The 21,128-nt window shown below is 42.8% G+C and overlaps 1 protein-coding gene across 3 annotated transcripts in view; it reads right to left on the bottom strand.

Annotated features, from left to right (window-relative positions):
- The window catches only part of COX16 (cytochrome c oxidase assembly factor COX16), a 44,667-nt gene that overhangs the window by 3,399 nt on the left and 20,140 nt on the right, over nucleotides 1–21,128 (bottom strand). For all 3 annotated transcript variants that reach the window (XM_035113354.3, XM_060273817.2, XM_088670012.1), the window contains one exon: nucleotides 11,871–11,933. In XM_035113354.3, the coding sequence (XP_034969245.1) occupies nucleotides 11,871–11,933 (63 nt within the window). The remainder of the gene's footprint in view (nucleotides 1–11,870; nucleotides 11,934–21,128) is intronic.

Below are 21,128 nucleotides of genomic sequence, written 5' to 3' on the forward strand. Positions count from 1 at the left end.
TGGATCTGGCAATGACTCTGTTGTTACTTTTGGAAACACAAAAAGGGGAACCAGGGCATAAAGAAATGACTGTGTTCATGTTGGTAGTTACTCAGACAGAAAGAGCATGTCACTGGAAGACAGCAAACTTTTTGGTAAAGGGATGGACTGCCAAAGTCTGGCAGCTTGCCTTGCCTGAGAAGCTTATACAACATTGCAGAGCTAGCAGAGGACCTAAAGTGAAGGACAAATTTGCAGATACTTGGATGCCTTGCCTAATGTATATTGGCAAAGGTGTTGTTGTTGTTGTTGTTGTTGTTTAGTCGTTTAGTCGTGTCCGACTCTTCGTGACCCCATGGACCATAGCACGCCAGGCACTCCTGTCTTGCACTGCCTCCCGTAGTTTGGTCAAACTCATGTTCGTAGCTTCGAGAACACTGTCCAACCATCTTGTCCTCTGTCGTCCCCTTCTCCTAGTGCCCTCAATCTTTCCCAACATCAGGGTCTTTTCCAAGGATTCTTCTCTTCTCATGAGGTGGCCAAAGTATTGGAGCCTCAGCTTCACGATCTGTCCTTCCAGGGAGCACTCAGGGCTGATTTCCTTAAGAATTGATAGGTTTGATCTTCTAGCAGTCCATGGGACTCTCAAGAGTCTCCTCCAGCACCATAATTCAAAAGCATCAATTCTTCGGCGATCAGCCTTCTTTATGGTCCAGCTCTCACTTCCATACATCACTACTGGGAAAACCATAGCTTTAACTATACGGACCTTTGTCGGCAAGGTGATGTCTCTGCTTTTTAAGATGCTGTCTAGGTTTGTCATTGCTTTTCTCCCAAGAAGCATGCGTCTTTTAATTTCGTGACTGCTGTCACCATCTGCAGTGATCAAGGAGCCCAAGAAAGTAAAATCTCTCACTGCCTCCATTTCTTCCCCTTCTATTTGCCAGGAGGTGATGGGACCAGTGGCCATGATCTTGGTTTTTTTGATGTTGAGCTTCAGACCATATTTTGCGCTCTCCTCTTTCACCCTCATTAAAAGGTTCTTTAATTCCTCCTCACTTTCTGCCATCAAGGTTGTGTCATCTGCATATCTGAGGTTGTTGCTATTTCTTCCGGCAATCTTAATTCCTGCTTGGGATTCATCTAGTCCAGCCTTTCGCATGATGAATTCTGCATATAAGTTAAATAAGCAGGGAGACAATATACAACCTTGTCGTACTCCTTTCCCAATTTTGAACCAATCAGTTGTTCCATATCCAGTTCTAACTGTAGCTTCTTGTCCCACATAGAGATTTCTCAGGAGACAGATGAGGTGATCAGGCACTCCCATTTCTTTAAGAACTTGCCATAGTTTGCTGTGGTCGACACAGTCAAAGGCTTTTGCATAGTCAATGAAGCAGAAGTAGACGTTTTTCTGGAACTCTCTAGCTTTCTCCATAATCCAGCGCATGTTTGCTATTTGGTCTCTGGTTCCTCTGCCCTTTCGAAATCCAGCTTGCACTTCTGGGAGTTCTCAGTCCACATACTGCCTAAGCCTGCCTTGTAGAATTTTAAGCATAACCGTGCTAGCGTGTGAAATGAGCGCAATTGTGCGGTAGTTGGAGCATTCTTTGGCACTGCCCTTCTTTGGAATTGGGATGTAGACTGATCTTCTCCAATCCTCTGGCCATTGCTGAGTTTTCCAAACTTGCTGGCATATTGGGTGTAGCACCTTAACAGCATCATCTTTTAAAATTTTAAATAGTTCAGCTGGAATATCATCACTTCCACTGGCTTTGTTATTAGCAGTGCTTTCTAAGGCCCATTTGACTTCACTCTCCAAGATGTCTGGCTCAAGGTCAGCAACCACACTACCTGGGGTGTACGAGACCTCCATATCTTTCTGGTATAATTCCTCTGTGTATTCTTGCCACCTCTTCTTGATGTCAAAGGTACCCCAGCATTGATCCCACCTTCAGCACATAAAGAGAGGTGTGGCTGCATATTTGTAATGCTTTAATGTGTTGCAATGGAAGTGTGAACTCAAAGAGGAAAATGGGTAACGGGACAAAAGCATCAGTACTCCAAAGTTTGTTGGAAGTTGTTAAGAGTTTGTCGGTGTAACAGAGAATAAAAATACTAATCACAAAGTTTATAGTATCTCCACGACAAAGGGAGCCGAGTTATTGTTATCCTGTTATTGCTCTCCTGTTCTAAGCTACATGTCACTGTAATTGACAGACCACACAGCTGGGGAGGGGGCGAGGATACAGTTTTAAAAATATATATACAGGTTGTTGCTTTCTGTCCACACTAACGGTGAAAAATATTTAGCCTTCCCTTTTTCTTCACCAACAGACTGCTAAAGTTCATTCTCTCATGCTCATACAGGGCTTATCAACACCTCCCTTTTGCCCTGCTCTTCCCAGGCATAGGTTTCCACTTTAAAGCTCCATGTCCGAGTGTTGGGGTTTTTATGCTCCAGTGCTTTCCCTGCAAAAACCTGCTCTTCAGTACTCAGTCAGAGCAAACATTGATTTGGGTTTTCTACTGACTGCTATTTGCTCCAATTTAGCTTTGTAGTGAGGGTTTTCACAGGGAAAGCTGCAGAGACAAAAAAAAAGGGCACTCGGACACAGAATTTTAAAGTGCGGGTGGTGCCTGGAAAGAGTGAAGGGAAAGTAAGTGTGCATAAGCCCTCTTGCACACCCAGGAGGCAAAACAGTTGAGTAGTTATATAAGAGAGATTTTCAACTCTGCCAGAAGAGTGGGTAGATTCTTAATTTTCTTTATCAACAGTGTTGAGTTAGCACTTCCCATGCCTCATGCAACTGCTCCAAGTCAGCCAGGATCACCATCCTTCTAATCTTCCTTTGCTCCTTAGCTCCTGGAGGGGGAGGGGTGGCCGATGAGCTGAGAAAGTGGCTCCTGTCTGTCACGGTCCGGTCGGCGGGCGGTTGAAGCCCTGGCTGAGGACATCAGGACCAGAGGCAAGATGGTGGTGTAGAAGCAGGAACAGGTGCAGGGTTGAGGGTCCAGCAGCAGGCAGTCGCAGGGTCGAGGAGCAAGGCAGAGGCAAAGGTCTGGGAGTCAAGGAGCAAGGCGTCAGCAAGTCAAAGGTCCAGGGGTCGAGGATCAAGGCAGAAGTCCAAGGGTTGAGGATCAAGGCAGAGGTCCAAGGGTCGAGGATCAAGGCGTCGGCAAAGGCGAGGGTCCAAGGAGCAAGGCGTCGGCAAGACAAGGGTCCAAGGAGCAAGGAGCAAGAGGCCAGATGCAACCAGGCAGGGATGCTGAGCTTTTATCCCTCCCAGCTCCTGCCACCAGGTGCAGTGAGATATCAAGTGGTCTCACCTGAGTGGTCACTCCTTGCCTCTCCAGCACAAGCTGAGGCCTCACCTGAGTGGCCACTCCTTGCTTCTCCAGCACAAGCTGAGGCAGGCCCCAGTCCTGCAAAGCACTACAGGCCCCAGAGCCTGACTCCTGCCCATACTCCTGACACTGCCCCTGCTTTTTCCCCATGGTTCAGGCTCTCACAAGTTCACAATGCTGTGGTTGGAATTCATTATCTCCTGCAGTAAGGTAAAGGTAAAGGGACCCCTGACCATTAGGTCCCGTCGCAGACGACTCTTGGGTTGTGGCGCTCATCTTGCTTTACTGGCCGAGGGAGCCGGTGTTTGTCCGCAGACAGCTTCCAGGTCATGTGGCCAGCATGACTAAGCCACTTCTGGCGAACCAGAGCAGCGCACGCAAACACCGTTTACCTTCCCACCGGAGCAGTACCTATTTATCTACTTGCACTTTGATGTGCTTTCGAACTGCTAGGTGGGTAGGAGCAGGGACCGAGCAACGGGAGCTCACCCCGTCGCGGGGATTCGAACTGCCAACCTTCTGATCGGCAAGCCCTAGGCTCTGTGGTTTAACCCACATGGTTTAACCCATGCAGTACTTGCAGTTAAACTATTTCATTAAGAAGAAATGGCAAAACTTTAAACATATAGACAACACTGGGAGAGAAGGCACTGGTTATGGCAGGCATCCCCAAACTGCAGCCCTCCAGATGTTTTGGCATACAACTCCCATGATCCCTAGCTAACAGGACCAGTGGTTGGAGAAGATGGGAATTGTAGTCCAAAACATCTGGAGGGCCGAAGTTTGGGGGTGCCTGGGTTATGGATGTGTTGTGACTTTCCTGGGAGCAGCAGTGAGGGGATCCGACAGGGAAAAGGGCACTTGCCTTGAGACAGAGCTGCTTGCCTCCCTCCGTAGGCATCCCAAGCTGAGAAGGTGCTATGCCTGGGGTAAAAGGTTCCCTTGGAAGTTCAGAATGTGGGGGACCCAGAGAGCTGCACAAGGAGAAGCTGCCACTTAATCAGGAGACAGAAAAAGTGACAAAAATAAAATTGCAGCCAAAGACAGGAGACAGGTTCTTCTTTTCTCCCCCACCTCTTGAACAGCAATCAATCAAGCTGAGAAAGTTGCTCTGAGCAACAGGGCAAAGGATAGGGGAAAGACGTGTGCAAAGTGGCGATAGATTTGTCTTCCTTAAATGTCAGTGCACACCTTAAACACACACCTCTTTCAGAAGTCAGAAGGGTGGCACTAAGGCTGTCTCCACTTGCAAAGATTGCACTGCTCTTCTTTTAAAAAAAGGTCAAAGAATTTATGATATGGGGAAAGTTGGCAGAACCAGGGGTGGGGGTGGGGAGAAAGTATAGCCATGTGTCATATGGATGCCTCACACAAAGCCAATGTACAAACCATGGCTCTTGCACATTAAAACACTAGTGTGGCAATACCCTCAGTCTACTCACTCAGCAAAAAGAGGTGATAAAAGTCCAGCCAGAAGGTTTCATGCGGTGGAATATCATTTTTAGAATGCTTCCCCAAATAAAATAAAATAAAGGCAGAAGAAATGGCCTTGGAGAAATTGTGGAGATACAAGGTAGGGGCTAGAATCTGCTGTGCTGATTGTATTTCTCTTTTCTGTCAGGAATATCCACTGAAAACAACCTGAAATGATGCAGCCTACTTCACCAGGGCTTTACCACCTCTTTTATTTGCATGTGTAGATCCAGCTTGAAGTCTAGAGTTTACAGAATGTCTATGTAGACAACTTAGCCTGCTTACACACTATACCTTTAGAGCATATTCAAAGCACATTCTCTCCCTCAAAGAATTATGGGCACTATAGTTTGTTAAAGGGTTGCTGGGAACTGTAACTCTGTGAGGGGGTAAACTATAATAATAAATAATAAGTATTATTATTATTAATTTGTACCCCGCCCATCTGGCTGAGTCTCCCCAGCCACTCTGGGTGGCTCCCAAACGAGTTTTAAAACAGTACAGCATTAAATAAATGTTTAAGAAGCTAACAAACAAAAATACAGTAATATACAACCCAACAATCAAATCTTCAGCAACGTGAGGGAAATAAAGCAGAGAACTGAAAAATTTAAGGAGTTGCAGGTGGGTTCTTTTCATTCTCAACTACACTGCCTAGAGTTCTTGGGAGGGAAAAATGTGGTTCAAATGTGCTTTGAAGGTATAGCGTGTGCAGCCTATGGCTATCCCATATATAGCTTGAAATCTTCAGTTCCTTCAGCTCAGTTACTCTAGTATGATGAGGTACGAACGGCCCCTCTCTCCTTGCCTCAGTTCCCATTCCGCAAGTGTGATGCCATCACTTAATGGTGAGCAAGATCAGCTCCTCCCTTCTAGCATGAAGACAACCTATCCAGTGTGTACCAGTTGCTTGACCAAAACACCTAGTTGTGTGTGGGCCCTGAACACCTTTTTCACCCCTCAGAAGTGCTTGTGTCTTCGGGGGGCGGGGGGAATGGGGAGAGAGAATGAAGTCACCTAAACAGAGTCTTCCCCTGATCACATGCTGTGTGACGGGGTGCTTGAGTCACACGACATGTTAACTGGGAACTGGAGTAGAGGGGGACAATTACACACTTTCAATACAAGAATTAGGGGGTCTTCAACAAGTTTGATTAAGGTACATATAGGAAGGAGGTAGTTCAAGGGGGATGACGTAATCCTTAATTAATTAATGTAAGGCGGAGAAGACTGGATGCATCAATACTTTTGAGAAAACATGTATGACTTAACAGTCAGAGATAAAATGAGAGACTCAGGCAAGGTCTTCTACTTTCCCAGTGATCCACCAATGCTTGTGCTTGGAAGAAAAATGTAGGTGTTCTTTTGCCCCCTCTCCCAATTTTCCATGATATTGCAGGGTCCCTATTTGCTACTTCCCAGCTGGCTTTTCTCCATGCAGATGAGTGTAAAGAAGCAGTCTCTGCACAACGGAAACACAATATAACCTCCTGCAAGCACCATGAATTGGAATAGACAGAGATGTGCAACGACTTGACAGTATATGCGACAGAACTGTCACTTTTGGGAAAGGCCTGTGCAAGCTTCCAGGTCAGGTGAGTATCTAGCAGAGGCAAGGCCCAAGCACTGAGCACACTTGAGATCCAGCTGGTTCCCTCAAGCTCCATCCCAAAGAGGGTTAGCTTAAATGTTCAAGACAAGCAAAGGATTGTTAGGTGGAAGGAGGAGAAAACAAGCTCTGCTCAGCTAAACCCTGGGCTATTTTGCACTTTGCAAATGAATAGACATCAGACAAAGTCAGGTACTGTGTTGTCATGGGGATTGAGTTATTTATTTTACATCACATTGGCTCCATTTAAACAGGGACAATTTCCCCTGCAACCAACCATGCCCAAGCAGGAAGGAGCCATTAGTTTGGAGTCTTGGTACAGCATTAGTGAAACTTGGGTTTTCTTGCCTCTTTCTCATGTCACATCCCTTCAGAAGGGACAGTCTGTTATTGTTTCTTTCTGGAAAACTGTTGTCCTCATTTGCACATTTACAGGTTTGGAAAGAATGAATGAGAAGAGGCAGAAGCAAGGCAGACCCCAGACCTGGAGGCTAATAAGCTTAGAGGTAAAATTGTCACCTACCCCACTGAAAAAGTGTGTGCGTTCACCCATACACACACAACACGTGCATCCTGTCTGACTTTATTTGACTATACTGTATCTTCCCTAGGATTGCTGAAGCTACCCCATTATTAGTTTTCTTATGGGGAAATCAATATAAAAGCAGACAAAGCAGAAAAATAGGGTACAATACATGTAAAAAGATTAAGATTTTTACTTTCAGGGTGTGGTGTTTGGGACCTGCTTGAGCAGAATTTGAAAAAGAGGGGAAACAGATTATTTCTTTCAATTCCTCTATTCATTTTTCCATTTATAAGCAAGACATATTTAATACACATACACAGTGTGGTACAAGACGAGTCAGAGTGTTGGGCTTGTTGGTGGGAAACAAAATTCTGTATTGGCCCGAATATAAGCCACACCTTCCCCCCCTCCAAAGTCTGACTGTGAAAAGTTAAAGTGCAGCTTATATTTGGAGCCGAGCATCGGCGCCAGCTTAGGGAGCAGGGCGCCAAGTGCCAACCACCCCCGATCTAGGGCAGTAGTGCTGGGAGGCAGGCCGCACCCGCAAATAAGCCTTGAATTTTAAAGGTGTGGCTTATTTGCAGGTGTGGCTTACTAGTCGGGCCAATACGGTACCCACCACAACTGGGTTGCCTTGGGCACATCACTTGCTTGTACCCAGAAGACTTTGACTTTCATGGATGGAAAGGCTTCACACATCCATTGAAGGCTTTTGACCCAGTGGAGAGATCCCACCGACAGGGATGGGGAAGCTACCTTTGCCGATTTCCCCCTTCCCCTGCAGCCTCTACCACCATTGGCCACATTGTTCCAGAGGGTACCATATTGCCTCAGACCAGAATCAGACAGCAGCAGCCACATGCCTTTTGTGATAAGAGCAGCAGCCCCACATCTACTTTTCCCCCTCTGTCAATGTCCGTTACTGCAATACATGTGATGGCCTGTCACTCTGCTGCGTATTCTCTTGCTCCAATTCCATGTGTAGGGGCAGGGAAACTCAAAGTGACATCCTGCAACATATTTTGTAAGGCTAGTTATTATGGGGTAAGAGAGAAAGAGGTGGCAACAGAAGGCTGCTACTTTGGAGCTCTTGCGATGTCTGCTTCTGTCCTCACCTGACTCATCAAGGGCCTGGAAACCAAACCTTACCGTATGAGGAACGGTTGAAGGAGTTGGGTATGTTTATCCTGGAAAAGAGGAGATATCTGAAGAGCTGTCACAGGGGAGAGGGAGCAAGCTTATTTTCTGATGCTCTGGAGAGTAGGACTCGAACCAATGGCTTTAAGTTACAAGAAAGGAGATTCTGACTAAGCATATGGAAAAACCTTATGACAGTAAGAGCTGTTCCGACTGTGGAACAGTCTCCCTTGGGAGGTTGTACTCTCCTTCCTTTTTAGGCAGAGGTTGGATGGCCATCTGCCACGGATGCTTTATCTGAGATTCATGCATTGCAGAGGGTTGGACTAGATGACCCTTGGGTCCCTTCCAACTACGATTCTATGATTTTATGATTGCTGTGAGGCAAAGGCCTATCACTTCAGTCATCAGGTGGAGGTTCAAATGACTGGATGCTCCTCTGTAATTCCCATGTAGAAAGCAAGAATTGAAAGTCTAGGCTACAGCCCTTCTTGCTGACATTCTACTTTTTCTGCAGAAGGAATTCAGCATGGACAGTATTTAAACTGTATGAGACCCCACATGAAGTCTGAAATGGCATAGCCCAGGCACAAATTTGCCACCTTTGTGAGTATAAGGCCTAAATGGTTGCTCTTGAGTTCCTCAGAGAAAAAGCAAGATAAAAACGGACTGAAGGGATTCAAAAAAAAACATAAATATGCTACGGTACTTTGTAGCTCTGAGGACGTTATTTCAGGGTGTGTGTTCTTAAGCCTACAGTTCTGTTGACTATTTAAAGCAAATTATCTGTTGGGGATTCATTTGCCACTTGTACCCGTGTTGGTTTATTTTTGGATTTTCACCCATGCCCCGCCGCTTCAAATAATGCAGACCGCGGTGTCCAAGCATGAAATGCTATGCTTTGCATTTTTACAATCTGCCTTACAAGGTGCATCCCAGAAGCAGAGCTACATTCCCATTAGTTCTGGTGGCACTTATAGAAAGAGCAATGATTTATTAGGCAAATGAGACAGCCAGGCCTAGCTGACCGCGTAAGAACACATAAGTGTGTGTGAGCAGAATGCTTTAAACTCTGTGGGTGGATGTGGGGGTAACTGAGGGAAGGAGCTTACCGTACTACCAGAACACAAGGCAGACAGAATTCATGATGGACCTGAAAGTGCAGTCATGTGCTATACAAATATATGCACCAATTGTAGCTCTCCCTTGAGATCTTGAACACCATATCCAAAGTAGAACTTTGTGCATCTTATACAATACAGCTTTGTAATTATTCAGAGGAATAAGCGCCTTCTTGAAATATATGGTACGAGTACTAAGTTGAAACCTTTTGTAAATTCAGAAACGGGTGGGCCCAAGGTGGATCAGGATCTACTGGCAGTTCTCAGAACTTCTGGAAAACTGGCAAGGATTTCCGACTCCCAATAGCAAAAGCAAAATGTCTATCCCCGCTTCCAACTGCTCAAATGGAAAAAGTTATTGGGGCGGCAGTAACCAGGAGTGGAGTTTTGTGTAGAAGGACTGTAAGCTTTGTTATGTTTTTGTTCTCCTAAAAAATTCCTGGGCTCAGAATTCTTTAATTCTAAGTGTATGTCTTTGGCACCAGGTTCCAGTTGACAAGTATAAGAGCTCAGAGAAGGGGTGGAGTGGGGTATTAAAGGTAAAGGTACCCCGACCATTAGGTCCAGTCGCGGACGACTCTGGGGTTGCGGTGCTCATCTTGCTTTACTGGCCGAGGGAGCCGGCGTTTGTCCGCAGACAGCTTCCGGGTCATGTGGCCAACATGACTAAGCCACTTCTGGCGAACCAGAGCAGCACACGGAAACGGCGTTTACCTTCCCGCCGGAGCGGTCCCTATTTATCTACTTGCACTTTGACATGCTTTTGAACTGCTAAGGTGGGCAGGAGCTGGGATCGAGCAATGGGAATTCAGGGGTGGGGAGCCTCTGGCCTGTGCGTCAGTTTGGGCTCAACAGGTCTCCCCATGTGACCCATAAGGCTGCTTTGGGCAAGACATGGCCACCTGCCCTCATACATTATGTCAGGTGTGGGGTAGGTAGTGAGGGTGCTGGGTCAACAGGGGCCTTGTGCATTGCTTCCCAAATCTCCAACAACCAGCTGAAGCTTCTTCAGCCCTGTGTTCTGTGATTCTCTTTTGAAAAAGCACTATTTGTAGTGTTGGATCAAAAGAACTTTTTTTAATAGGAAAACCCTCCACTACCAGCTGCTGGCTAGATTGAATTCCCTCTACACAGCCACATAATTAAAGAAGCCCAACACCTTGTGAGTTTACAGCTCTGTGTACATGTATTTAGCCAAACCCCGTTGATTATAAGGTACTTTCAAAACAGAGACAATTTAAATTCCCTTCCACTTTGAGAGTTGTTTGGATTTGGCCTCAGTGGGTTTTCAGGCAAAGCAGAAGGATTTTTCAGCCACTTCCTCATCTAGTACAATTCTTGCAAGCATCATCTGAACAGATTTAATGTTTTAAAATTTCATGTTTCTCTGTGCCACTTTTGTGTCATTACTTCTGAATTTCCCATGAGACTCAATACCATTCTGGAAATCTAAATATTGGTCTTCAAGCAGTTACTAAAACCTGGTGGGGAGAAAGTACTGCATATCCAAATAGGCACACAAATTCTGAGATGTGTTGTGTGTCAAGTGTAAAGGAGAGAGCCTCTTCTTTGCATTATATGATGGTTTCTTTACATACATAAATAAATCAGAGCAGAGTTACAATAAGCAGCAAGGGAATATAGAAGACAAAAGGCTCTCGAAAGGCAACAGAATGGTGTGCTAATGGATTTTTAAGTTATGAGTTCGAGGCAAACAATTCCATTCCATTCCATTCCATTCTGTTTGTTTTTGCACCAAGGTGAATAGTAAAAGATTGAAGTGAAAGGGTTATTTACAGAAAATGCCTAAGAATGTAGGAAGAGCCCTTCTAGATCAGCCCAAAGGCCCATCTAGTCCAGCATCCTTTCCTCACAGTGGCCACCCAGATGCTTAAGGGAAACCCACAACACACAAGCACAATTTCACTCTCCCACTCATGTTCCCCAGCAACTGGCATTAATATGCACAAGAGACCATACACAAAGACCAGAAGAGGGTTGAATCTACATTGGTCCCAACCCTATTTGGTGTTCCTTGGGACCTGTACATACTAGGGATTTGGGGGAGGGGGGATGAGATTGAGCTATGGTCAAGTACGGGAAAAAATATGGAAGCCTCTCCTAACGGAGATGAAATTAATGTTTAATTCCATAGTCTAATCATTACATATCTCCCCACCACAACTGCCACCAAACATTTCCCAAGGAAATGAAAAACATTTCTTTGCAAGTATTAATGCTGTAAAAGAGAGCCAGAAAACCTGAAATGTTACAAGTGGTTTGAGAGAACAATTATTTAACAGCCAGTGTCACTAAAGCAATCATATGGTTTTGCAATTAGCCACATGGATCCCATTATAATATTAGCAATATAAATGGAGACTCCTGCACATTCCAGTCAGACCTGCAAATCTTTTATAGACTAACCACAGGAACAGTTAAAATGTATTTTCAGTGTTGTATTTGGCAGACGGACATCAAAGAAGAGGAGTGCTATAAAAGGCTTTGAACTCTCAAATATTGCTTCTATCCAAAAGCAAAGGCTGCTTTTACTGGATGCCCATGAATCAAAGCCAGGGATGTTTTAATTTTAGTTATGGGAAGAAACACCATTATTATCACTAGTGAAGGGTAGCAAAGAAAAGCCTTCAGTGCTAGAACATGCAGTGAACCATACCTCATATTCTGATTCCAGAGTTACTTTATTCTTCTTGATTCTTTCTGCCAGAGCTGGGTCAATCTGCCAAGTCAAAAAGACCAGAAAATATCTATCAAATACATTTAAGTTTCGGAGAAACATTCAAAACAGGAAACATTCAAAACAGTCTGCTGCAGTGTGCTGTTCCTCTGCATAGAAAAATCAAGGATAAATAAAAAGAAGTGAATCCCTTCAGTCCGTTGATAGATCGTTGAGAACTGCATTTCCAATTGGCTCTTTGTCACAGTAGATTCTGGCAATATCTCTGAAGCAGAGAGACTTCTGCAGGGAATGCTCCACTTAAAATCCACAGCCTTTCACCTTGATGGTACTACACCTTAAGTCTAAAGCACCGTAGAAGGGAAAAGATGATCTGCATATGAAAAACAGATCATTGAAGATGTCTCTCATACATTTTCATTCATAAAGTAGGAAACTGGGACAGGTACACAATTATCTAATTTTTTCTAAACATGTTTCTAAACATGAAAATGGACTGCTTTAGTTCAGTTTTTATCACAAACTAAACAATTTAAGATTTCAAGAGGCTTGCTTAAACTCAGTATCTCAGAATGGATCACACCAGGAATATGGATGCAAGAACCCTCCCTTGGGGAGTCCACCTTGGAAACTGCAGGCTGGCATTCTAGAGACTTGGAAGAAAAGCCCGGCTCTCCAAAGATGGTGCACATTCAAACACAGCACTAATCAAATTCAAACAATGAACCAACCATACATATTTATCTCCATCGTCTCCTAGGGCTGAATAGTTCCTTTTAGCAGCACAGTGCTCATTCAGATTTGGTTTCCCTTGGAAGGACTTCACTAGAGGCTTATGCTATTTTGTAATATTTTATTAGAGGATGAGATGGTTGGACAAGTGTTCTCGAAGCTACCAATATGAGTTTGACCAAACTGCGGGAGGCAGTGGAAGACAGGAGTGCCTGGCGTGCTCTGGTCCATGAGGTCACGAAGAATTGGACACAACTAAACGACTAAACAACAACAATATTTTATTTATATACAGGTTGAACACAGGTGGAGTCACAGCTTGACCCTCCAATTGACAGCTAAATTGGATCTTCACAGAGAGGCAGCCTTATCCCCTGATGCATTTAGCTTACAGAATCTTAAAACTTAAATCTCTCTGTTGATCATAGTCTCCGACTCAAATTACAGTTTCCCAAATTACATTGTCCTTAGCGAAGAATAGGGGACATGCTCTCTTTTCAGGAAGAATTAAGTAAGATTGTCCAACAGTTAGCTCCAAGGAAAACCCACCACCACCGGAATACCCCAGGCTTTGCAAGTTCAAAACTCTCAGACATTGCCTTAAGCTAGGGTTTCCCAAACATTTGGAACATCTAGCAGCATATCATACAGCACTGGTGCTCTTTCTGTGGTTAGTGCTTTATTGCCATTAGTTTTTGAGAAGAACATTAGGGAGCCATGAGTACTCTTCATCTTCATTGTCTGGAGCCAATTTCCCCCTGAGCCTCTAGCAATAGTCAACAGAATGCTGTGGGGCAGCGATGTGCTATTTTCAAACACGTCTGTGATCCTGACAATTCCATCTTTGTCTCAATAAAGGAGAGAGAGGACATCTGTGCTTAATTCCCCTTCCAAATTGTCACCTTAGAGCTAGAATACAACTATGATAGGTAGTTATATTTAGGAACCACTGCCCTACCCTCATGTGACTCAGTAGGTGGATGACAGACAGAATCATAGCATGGAACCAGAAGAGTGATTATTAAATGAAAGTGGTTTTTTTTATTTAAATGACAAGATTTTGGAGAGGCCTAGGGGGGCACAAATAAAATTTTGTTATTACAGTGGGGTACCTATGGGAGCAGTTAAACCTTTTTCTTAAAAAAAAAAAGACAAATTTTGAGGGGTATTGAGGAAACACAAAAAACTTGTGAGCACAGAACATTTAAAATAAGGAAATTTGCATATCCTACTGCTATATATATCCTATGATAGTTAAATCTCCACAATGGCTCGTTTTGGTCCAAGAATAATCTAGTTTCAAAGCAAGATCTGAACTGCATAAATGCAACTGTTTTCAGAAAGAATAAAGGAGGAAGTTTTTTTTGGGGGGGGGGAGTAAGGCTAGCATAGAGTGCAGGTCTCCAAAGCAGACTGGCAATGTCAGTTTCATTCAGCAATCAGAAATAAGAGAAAAGATCCTTTGATGTTTGAGGATCCCCACCTCCATGCCTGCTAAGTTAGGACACAATCTCTATCAACCACTGCAGTGAATTCATTCCTGTGTTGCAGAAACATTTCATACCCACTATGTATTTATAGATACAATTTCTGGGCCAAAGGACTGAGATTCACAGTAAAACAAAATCTGCTTTGTCTAAGGCCTGGCTGATATTGACCACATAACACATTACAAAAAAAGAAGAAGGCAACATGACTTTGGAGGTCAACTGTGTCCTAAGTTCCTAACCAGATCCCTCAGCCCAAGACATTTTAGTGGACCTTGGACTGTCGTCAGGTAAAACTGGCTACATTCTACCCAGAGGTTGGCAATAGCTGAACAAATGTTTGTACAGCAGGATTTTATGGGCTACAAAACTAATTTACACTGCTAGACAGTTCCAGTACATTTAGAACAGTTGTTTTCACCCCAGAAAAAATTATTTATAAACGGTACTGTTTACAAATGGAGATCCCTTTCCTGTCATAACCCACCAAGTATAAAATGAATTCAGCTTTCATCCTGAGAGGGGAAAATAAGTTAATTTCTTTCCTTGTCCCAACATCAATCATGAAAGGAAGCATACACGGAGAATCCTAGGATCCAGCAGAAGTTGCTTTTACTGTGTGCTGGCTTGAAACTGGGGAACCTCTCAGATAATTGCATCTATGTAGGCGGCATTGACATGGTTGAAGAGAATGGCTTCAGGAGACTATAAATTAGCCGATCAATTTATTGAGTCAAAAGACAAAGATTATCAATTCACATATCCACTCTTGATCAATGCAATATCGGAGACAGAGCATGCCCAATACCTACCATTATTTGCAACCACCAGGAAACAATCATCTCATTTTGCAAAGCTTTTCGCTTCCTTTTGGTTATCTTCCCCCAAAGCAATATAAATTGCCCAGCAGGCAAAAGTGGCCCAGCAATCTCCCCTTCCTTTTGAAATGTTGCCATATCCAAATAGGATAATAGTTGCACACCACTAAAGTTGCAAGGCTTTCACTAATTGACTATTATCTTGAGTCTGTCCTACAGTTGATTCTAGTAGGTGTTTTTCCTTATGTCTTTCATAACCTCCTCAAGGATTTACTCATTTTTTCATTTTGCCTTAGAGCAGGAGTGGGGAATCTTTTCTAGATCGCAGGCTGGATGCTCACCTTCCCCAACTCCTGGCAAAGTCACTGCCATCAGATGAAGACTTTACTTTGCTCAGGGGGTGGATTTCAAATTGCATGGCCATAGGTACAGGGATCTGGAAGTGCTGCTGGTTGGCTGTGTCTCCAAACCCCCCTTTTGGAAGGAACTGCATCTTTACCTGCTCCACACCTGACACTATGGTGTCAGGTGTTGGGCAAGTGGGCATGGCTTGGGGGAAATGACCTTGCAGGCCAATTAAGGCTGCTGTTAGGCCCATGGGCTGGTGGTTCCCCACCACTGTTTTATATAGCACACCCATTTTCACATTCATTCATAAAGCATCAAAACATGCTCTAAATTTTGTGTTCAGAATACAATACAACCCACTCCCTCGTGGGTTTCTGCCTTCTCCCATTTTCAGTAATAAATAGCAATGGCTAAATGTGGTCTTTAAACTGCCTGCGCAGTGAGGTCTTAAATACAAGTTTAATCTTCCAAAAGACACTCCATATCATTTTCACACTCTCATTCAATAGAATTTTACTACCTGTCAGTAGCTATCCCAAAATATTCATGATATGAGGTTCAGAATATCACTTCTATTATCTATTCAGGAAGCAAGTAAAGGAGAGTTAAAATTGTTTGTGAAGTACAGGATGAATTGTTTTTCCACTCCCCAAGTCCTCCAAGGGAAAAAGAAGGGCAAGCCTTGGAATGTGTCCTAAATGTTAACAAATTCCACAGTGCATCACCTTTCTCTGGTCACGCTCAGCTACAGAACTTATCCAACTCCCTTGTGTTAAGCTATGAAGTCTAGCCTGTGTGAACCTATTGCACCTTTCTGTGCATTCGTTTCATGGATTTCTTTCCTACCTCAGCTATATACGGAAAAAGAAAAAGCAAGCAACCCCTAAGGCATCCAACCACACACTCAAATGACTAAAAATAAAATAAAATCAATGCTTTACTCTGAAAAGATGTAAGTAGCAGAGGCTTTTCCTCCTGTCCAACTATCCCCCCTCACTCTCAGCCACCTGTTTGCTTCTTGTCTTTCACGTGCCTGGGATCTGGGCCCTGCCACTCTACAAGGGGAAGAGAGATCTGAATAATACCACCAACATGTGTGTAATTTTAAATGATTAAATTTAAATAGCAATTATTTCTTTAACTAATACACATACGTGACAATTTACCCTATAGAGTTTCATATTTGTATATGAATTTATTTATGTATAATTATTTGTTATCCTGCCCTTCGGTTCTACAACTCCTACAGCTTGCAGTCCAATTAAAAACAAATAAGCAAACAAATAATAGCAATTTAAATGAGTATCAAAATAAAATAAAATAAAATAACTGAAGTAACACTGGTTTTGGCCTATGTAGTCATGGAAACCGCAGGAGCCAGCACAACAAAACCCACTAGTGCACTGGGTTCCCCCCTCATTCCCCATGTGCCCCCCCAATTGGCTCGGGGTGGTCTGGAGTGCCCCCATAACAGTGCCTGGATGTAGGAGAGGAAAAACTGTTCCGTCCATGTTTGCACTGACGAATGATTGCCTTAGAACAATGTTGAACTCCATTTGATATCTGAGAAAAGGGGAGGAGAATGTGAAATTCAGAAAATTCTGCAGAGAATGGAAATCAATAACAGGTGTGGGTGCAAACAAATTGGAGTGGAGCAGAATGAGAAAGAAGAAGTGTTATAGAGAGGAGAAATAGAAAAGGAGGAAGAGTTCAAAGGAAGCCGTGGAGGTGCAAAGAAAGAAGAGAGCATGCACTGTGGGACACAGTTAGTGAAATGATGTGCCCCTCTCAAATTAACAAGTAAATGTAAAAGAAGCCCTTGGTTTAGAGCAGTGGTTCCCAACCTCTTTTTTTTTTTTGGCCATGCCCCAGCTAAGCATCTCTAAAATCGTGATTGCCCACCCCTACCCCCGGTGACATATAATTCTTATTATTCAAAACGTGAACTCCTATTCATGTGGAGGAAGCCTAAAAGGCTATTCTCTGTTAATAACTCAATTTCAAATTGCCCCCCCTTAAAAAATCAATTTGCCCCCCTGTGGGGTGTGTGCCCTACATTGGGAACCATGGTTTTAGAGGAAATAAAATATCCTATTTATCTAGAGCATCCACTTACTACTTTTTCAATTAAAAATTCTGAGGCTGGCATATACTCTATTGTGTAAAAAAAGCAGGGCTACTGTTGAAAAATGCAGAACTCTTTTGGAACTGGAACTCTGATGCTGAAGAGCCGGCTGACTCATCCTGAACGTAATGGAGGTAGATAGGGCAGGGGAGTAAGAAAAGTAAGACACCTATGTTTAAAATATTAAAAGACAATTCCTCAAGGTGCCTTTGCAAAGCCTCTTTAATATGCTATACCTGTTCTTTTACAAACCACTTAAATAGCCTGAAGTGCAGGATTTAAAATGAAAAGCCCTCGAGGCCTGGGCTGAGAAAGAGGAAATGTTACACAGTGCAGTGTTTCAAAACTTCCCTTCTTTTCTTCTGTTCTTCAAAAACGGCATAATTGTATGAAAAATTCACTGATATTTTCTGCTAGGATTTTAAACGTCTTTAAAACGTCAAACATGCAACTTGAAGTCTCATCTACTGTAGTGTCTTTAAAGAGAAAATCTGCTGGGTCATCACAATTATATCTGTAGCATGTGCTCCTAACTCTTAAAAAAAAAACCCAAAAAACCCACCTCTGTAGTTAAAACCATTTTTTAATATATTTTCCAGTCTTCCCATTATTCATGTAGCCGGCCCTCTACACTGGAACAGTTTGTTGTCTTTTGACTCTACTATGGCCTGGAGTCATAGCTGCCAAGTTTTCCCTTTTCTTGCGAGGAAGCCTATTCAGCATAAGGGAAAATCCCTTAAAAAAAGGGATAACTTGGCAGCTATGCCTGGAGTACCTGGTAAAAAATAACTGAGGAGGCTGAAAGACACAATCCAAAGGCCCAGGCCTCCTTGAGTATGTTCAAATAAACAAATAACAATCCAATTCTATCAGGATACAAGTAATTACTGTATCTAACCAAACACTACTACTACTAGTACTACTGACATCTTTCTGCAGGGCTTGCAAGACGGAGCTGTTCCGCCTGGCATTTGGGCCATTTTAAAATGAGGCTGCATTTTAAAACAATTTTTAAATCTAAATTGTATTTTAATCTGCATTTAATCAATTGTTTTTCTTTCTTTTACATTTTACTGTATTGTAATTTTACTGATGTCAGCCGCCCTGAGCCCGGCTCTCACTGGGGAGGGCGGGATATAAATAAAAATTATTATTATTATTATTATTATTATTACTACTACTATTACACAAAGGGACCCAGGTGGCGCTGTGGGTTAAACCACTGAGCCTAGGGCTTGCTGATCAGAAGGTCGGCAGTTCGAATCCCTGTGACGGGGTGAGCTCCTGTTGCTTGGTCCCAGTTCCTGCCAACCTAGCAGTTCGAAAGCACGTCAAAATGCAAGTAGATAAATAGGAAGGTACTACAGCGGGAAGGTAAACGGCGTTTCCGTGCGCTGCTCTGGTTTGCCAGAAGTGGCTTTGTCATGCTGGCCACATGACCTGGAAGCTATACGCCGGCTCCCTCGGCCAATAATGCGAGATGAGCGCGCAACCCCAGAGTCGGTCACGACTGGACCTAATGGTCAGGGGTCCCTTTACCTTTAACTACTATTACACAGCCACAATTAGTTTCAAAATGGTGCTTATGTGGAAGCGCCTCAGAAGTCTTAGGGTTACATACCCTACATATATGTAAATAAATTGTAAATAAATTGTGGAATTTAGTAACAGCCTTTTGGCTGATATGTCTAGTGAAATGTTCTTCAATATTTCATTGAAGGTATCAGGTCTATAAATCAAACTAATTTGCTTTTCCTTGGGGGCTTAAATGGCATAGCAATAAAGAAGGATTAACTTCAAGATTCGCTAAATACCAGTCAAAATAACTTCTATACTGACATCTAGTGAACTTCCATAGCAACAAGAAATAACACAAGAATTTTAAGCATTTACATAGTACTTTTCATGTTCAAAGTGCTTTACAAATGCTCACTTCCAAATCCTCTGTAGGTAAAATGAGAATGTATGCATTTTTATTACTCTTTTTTATATTTCCAGGAAGCATTTGGATTTTTTTTAAAATGCCATTTTGTTATTGTAGCCAATATTCCAGTTTCTTGGAAAGTGTCATTAGAAACTTCTAGAGAAGTTATGATTCAGAAAATTTGCATTCAAAACATTATTGATAAAATTGCCAGCTTTGTTATATGCATATTTTTGGACCACTGCATTCAGGCTTTTTCATCTGCATTCTGGCGTTTTCATTTGAGGCTGGCAAAGATTAGGAGTTTTTAGGAATCACAATTAGCCTGAACCGTCATCAACTGCCATGGATGAAAAGCTGCTATGATGACCAGACAGAAAAAGGACATACATAATAACCATAAGAGGTACAGCTTCTCATGCAGGTAAAGAAAAGAAAAAGCTGCACCTGCTAACATTCAGTCTTCATATAACCATTCGAAGTACATGTACCAGCATGGATTTACTACACCCTGATGTGGCTATGTTTTACTCAAAGTAGACCCATTTAAATGAATGGACCTAAGTTAGTCAGGTCCATCAATTTAAATGGATCTATTCAGAGTATAGCATTGGGTACAACTCCAACATTCTAACCCTGATAATGAGAAGATTGTAAAAAATCTACTGTATTAATCTCATCATCGCTTTGGGGACCTTGGCCAAAAAGACGAATCAAGGAAATATGAAATATACCCCAAATGCGCAGCTGCTTTCGTGTGAATATAGAAGGGCTCTTAGTGGTAAAGCATATTAAAGCAATTCTGAGGGTTTGTCACAAACACATAGTTATATCAGCAGGAACTTTGAGGCCACTTTATCCCATCTAAAATTATTTCAGCTTCTCTGTATAGAACACAATTTTTGAGCCTCCCCCTGTAATAAGAAGAGCTAGTTCAGCATTCTGTTCTCACAGTGACTACCTAGATCTTTGAAAATGAATGGGCCTGTCAGTTTTTGGTTTGCTCATGTTCTTATTTTTCCAATCTTAAATTTATTTTGGTACATTTCTACATCAGTTTGAGATTTTTTATTTACTGTACTTAAAAAGTCTTTATGATTTTTTGCAAGCACCTTCCCTAATATAATGCATTTTTGTACATTTAATGGCATGCATTGCCCTAGTACAGACATATTTTTTATTGGAGAACTGGATCACTAAATTCAGAGAAGTGCTGATTTTCAAGGATAGCTGCATTTTGTTTACATATTGTTTTGCGGTGTGTGAACTGGATATGTTCGCATTAAAATGCAAACCAAATTTCTTCTCCGACCTTACCTATGAGAAGCCCACAAACAGAACACAACTGCAATAGCACACTCCTGCTTGTGATCCCCAGCAATTGTATTCAGAAGCATGCCGTCTCTGATTTTGGAGGTTAACAACATGACTTGGAGATTACATAATGACTAGAAACCTAGAAGCCTTATCTTCCATGAATCTGTCTAACCCCCTTTTAAAGCTGTTCAAGCTGGTGGCTGTCAGTACAAATTGTGGTAGAGAATTCTACTGCTTAACTATGGACTGTGTTAAGAAGTTTTATCTGTCCTGAATATTCCACAGCCTTAAACAGGCTTGATGATTTGATCACAGAACATTCAAAAACAACACACACAGCCAGCATTGTTGCCACATTTTCTCCAGCTACTGTTATCATAGGAACGGCTGGGGCTCCATCTATGTACAACAGCTTGGGCTCATACTACCTAACACTTCTGCATGTGTCCAAAGAGGGACCACTGTAATTGATTGCATGTAACTGAG

Source organism: Zootoca vivipara, chromosome 1 (assembly GCF_965207765.1).
Source record: "Zootoca vivipara chromosome 1, rZooViv2.hap1.1, whole genome shotgun sequence".
Classification (NCBI taxonomy): Eukaryota; Metazoa; Chordata; class Lepidosauria; order Squamata; family Lacertidae; genus Zootoca; species Zootoca vivipara.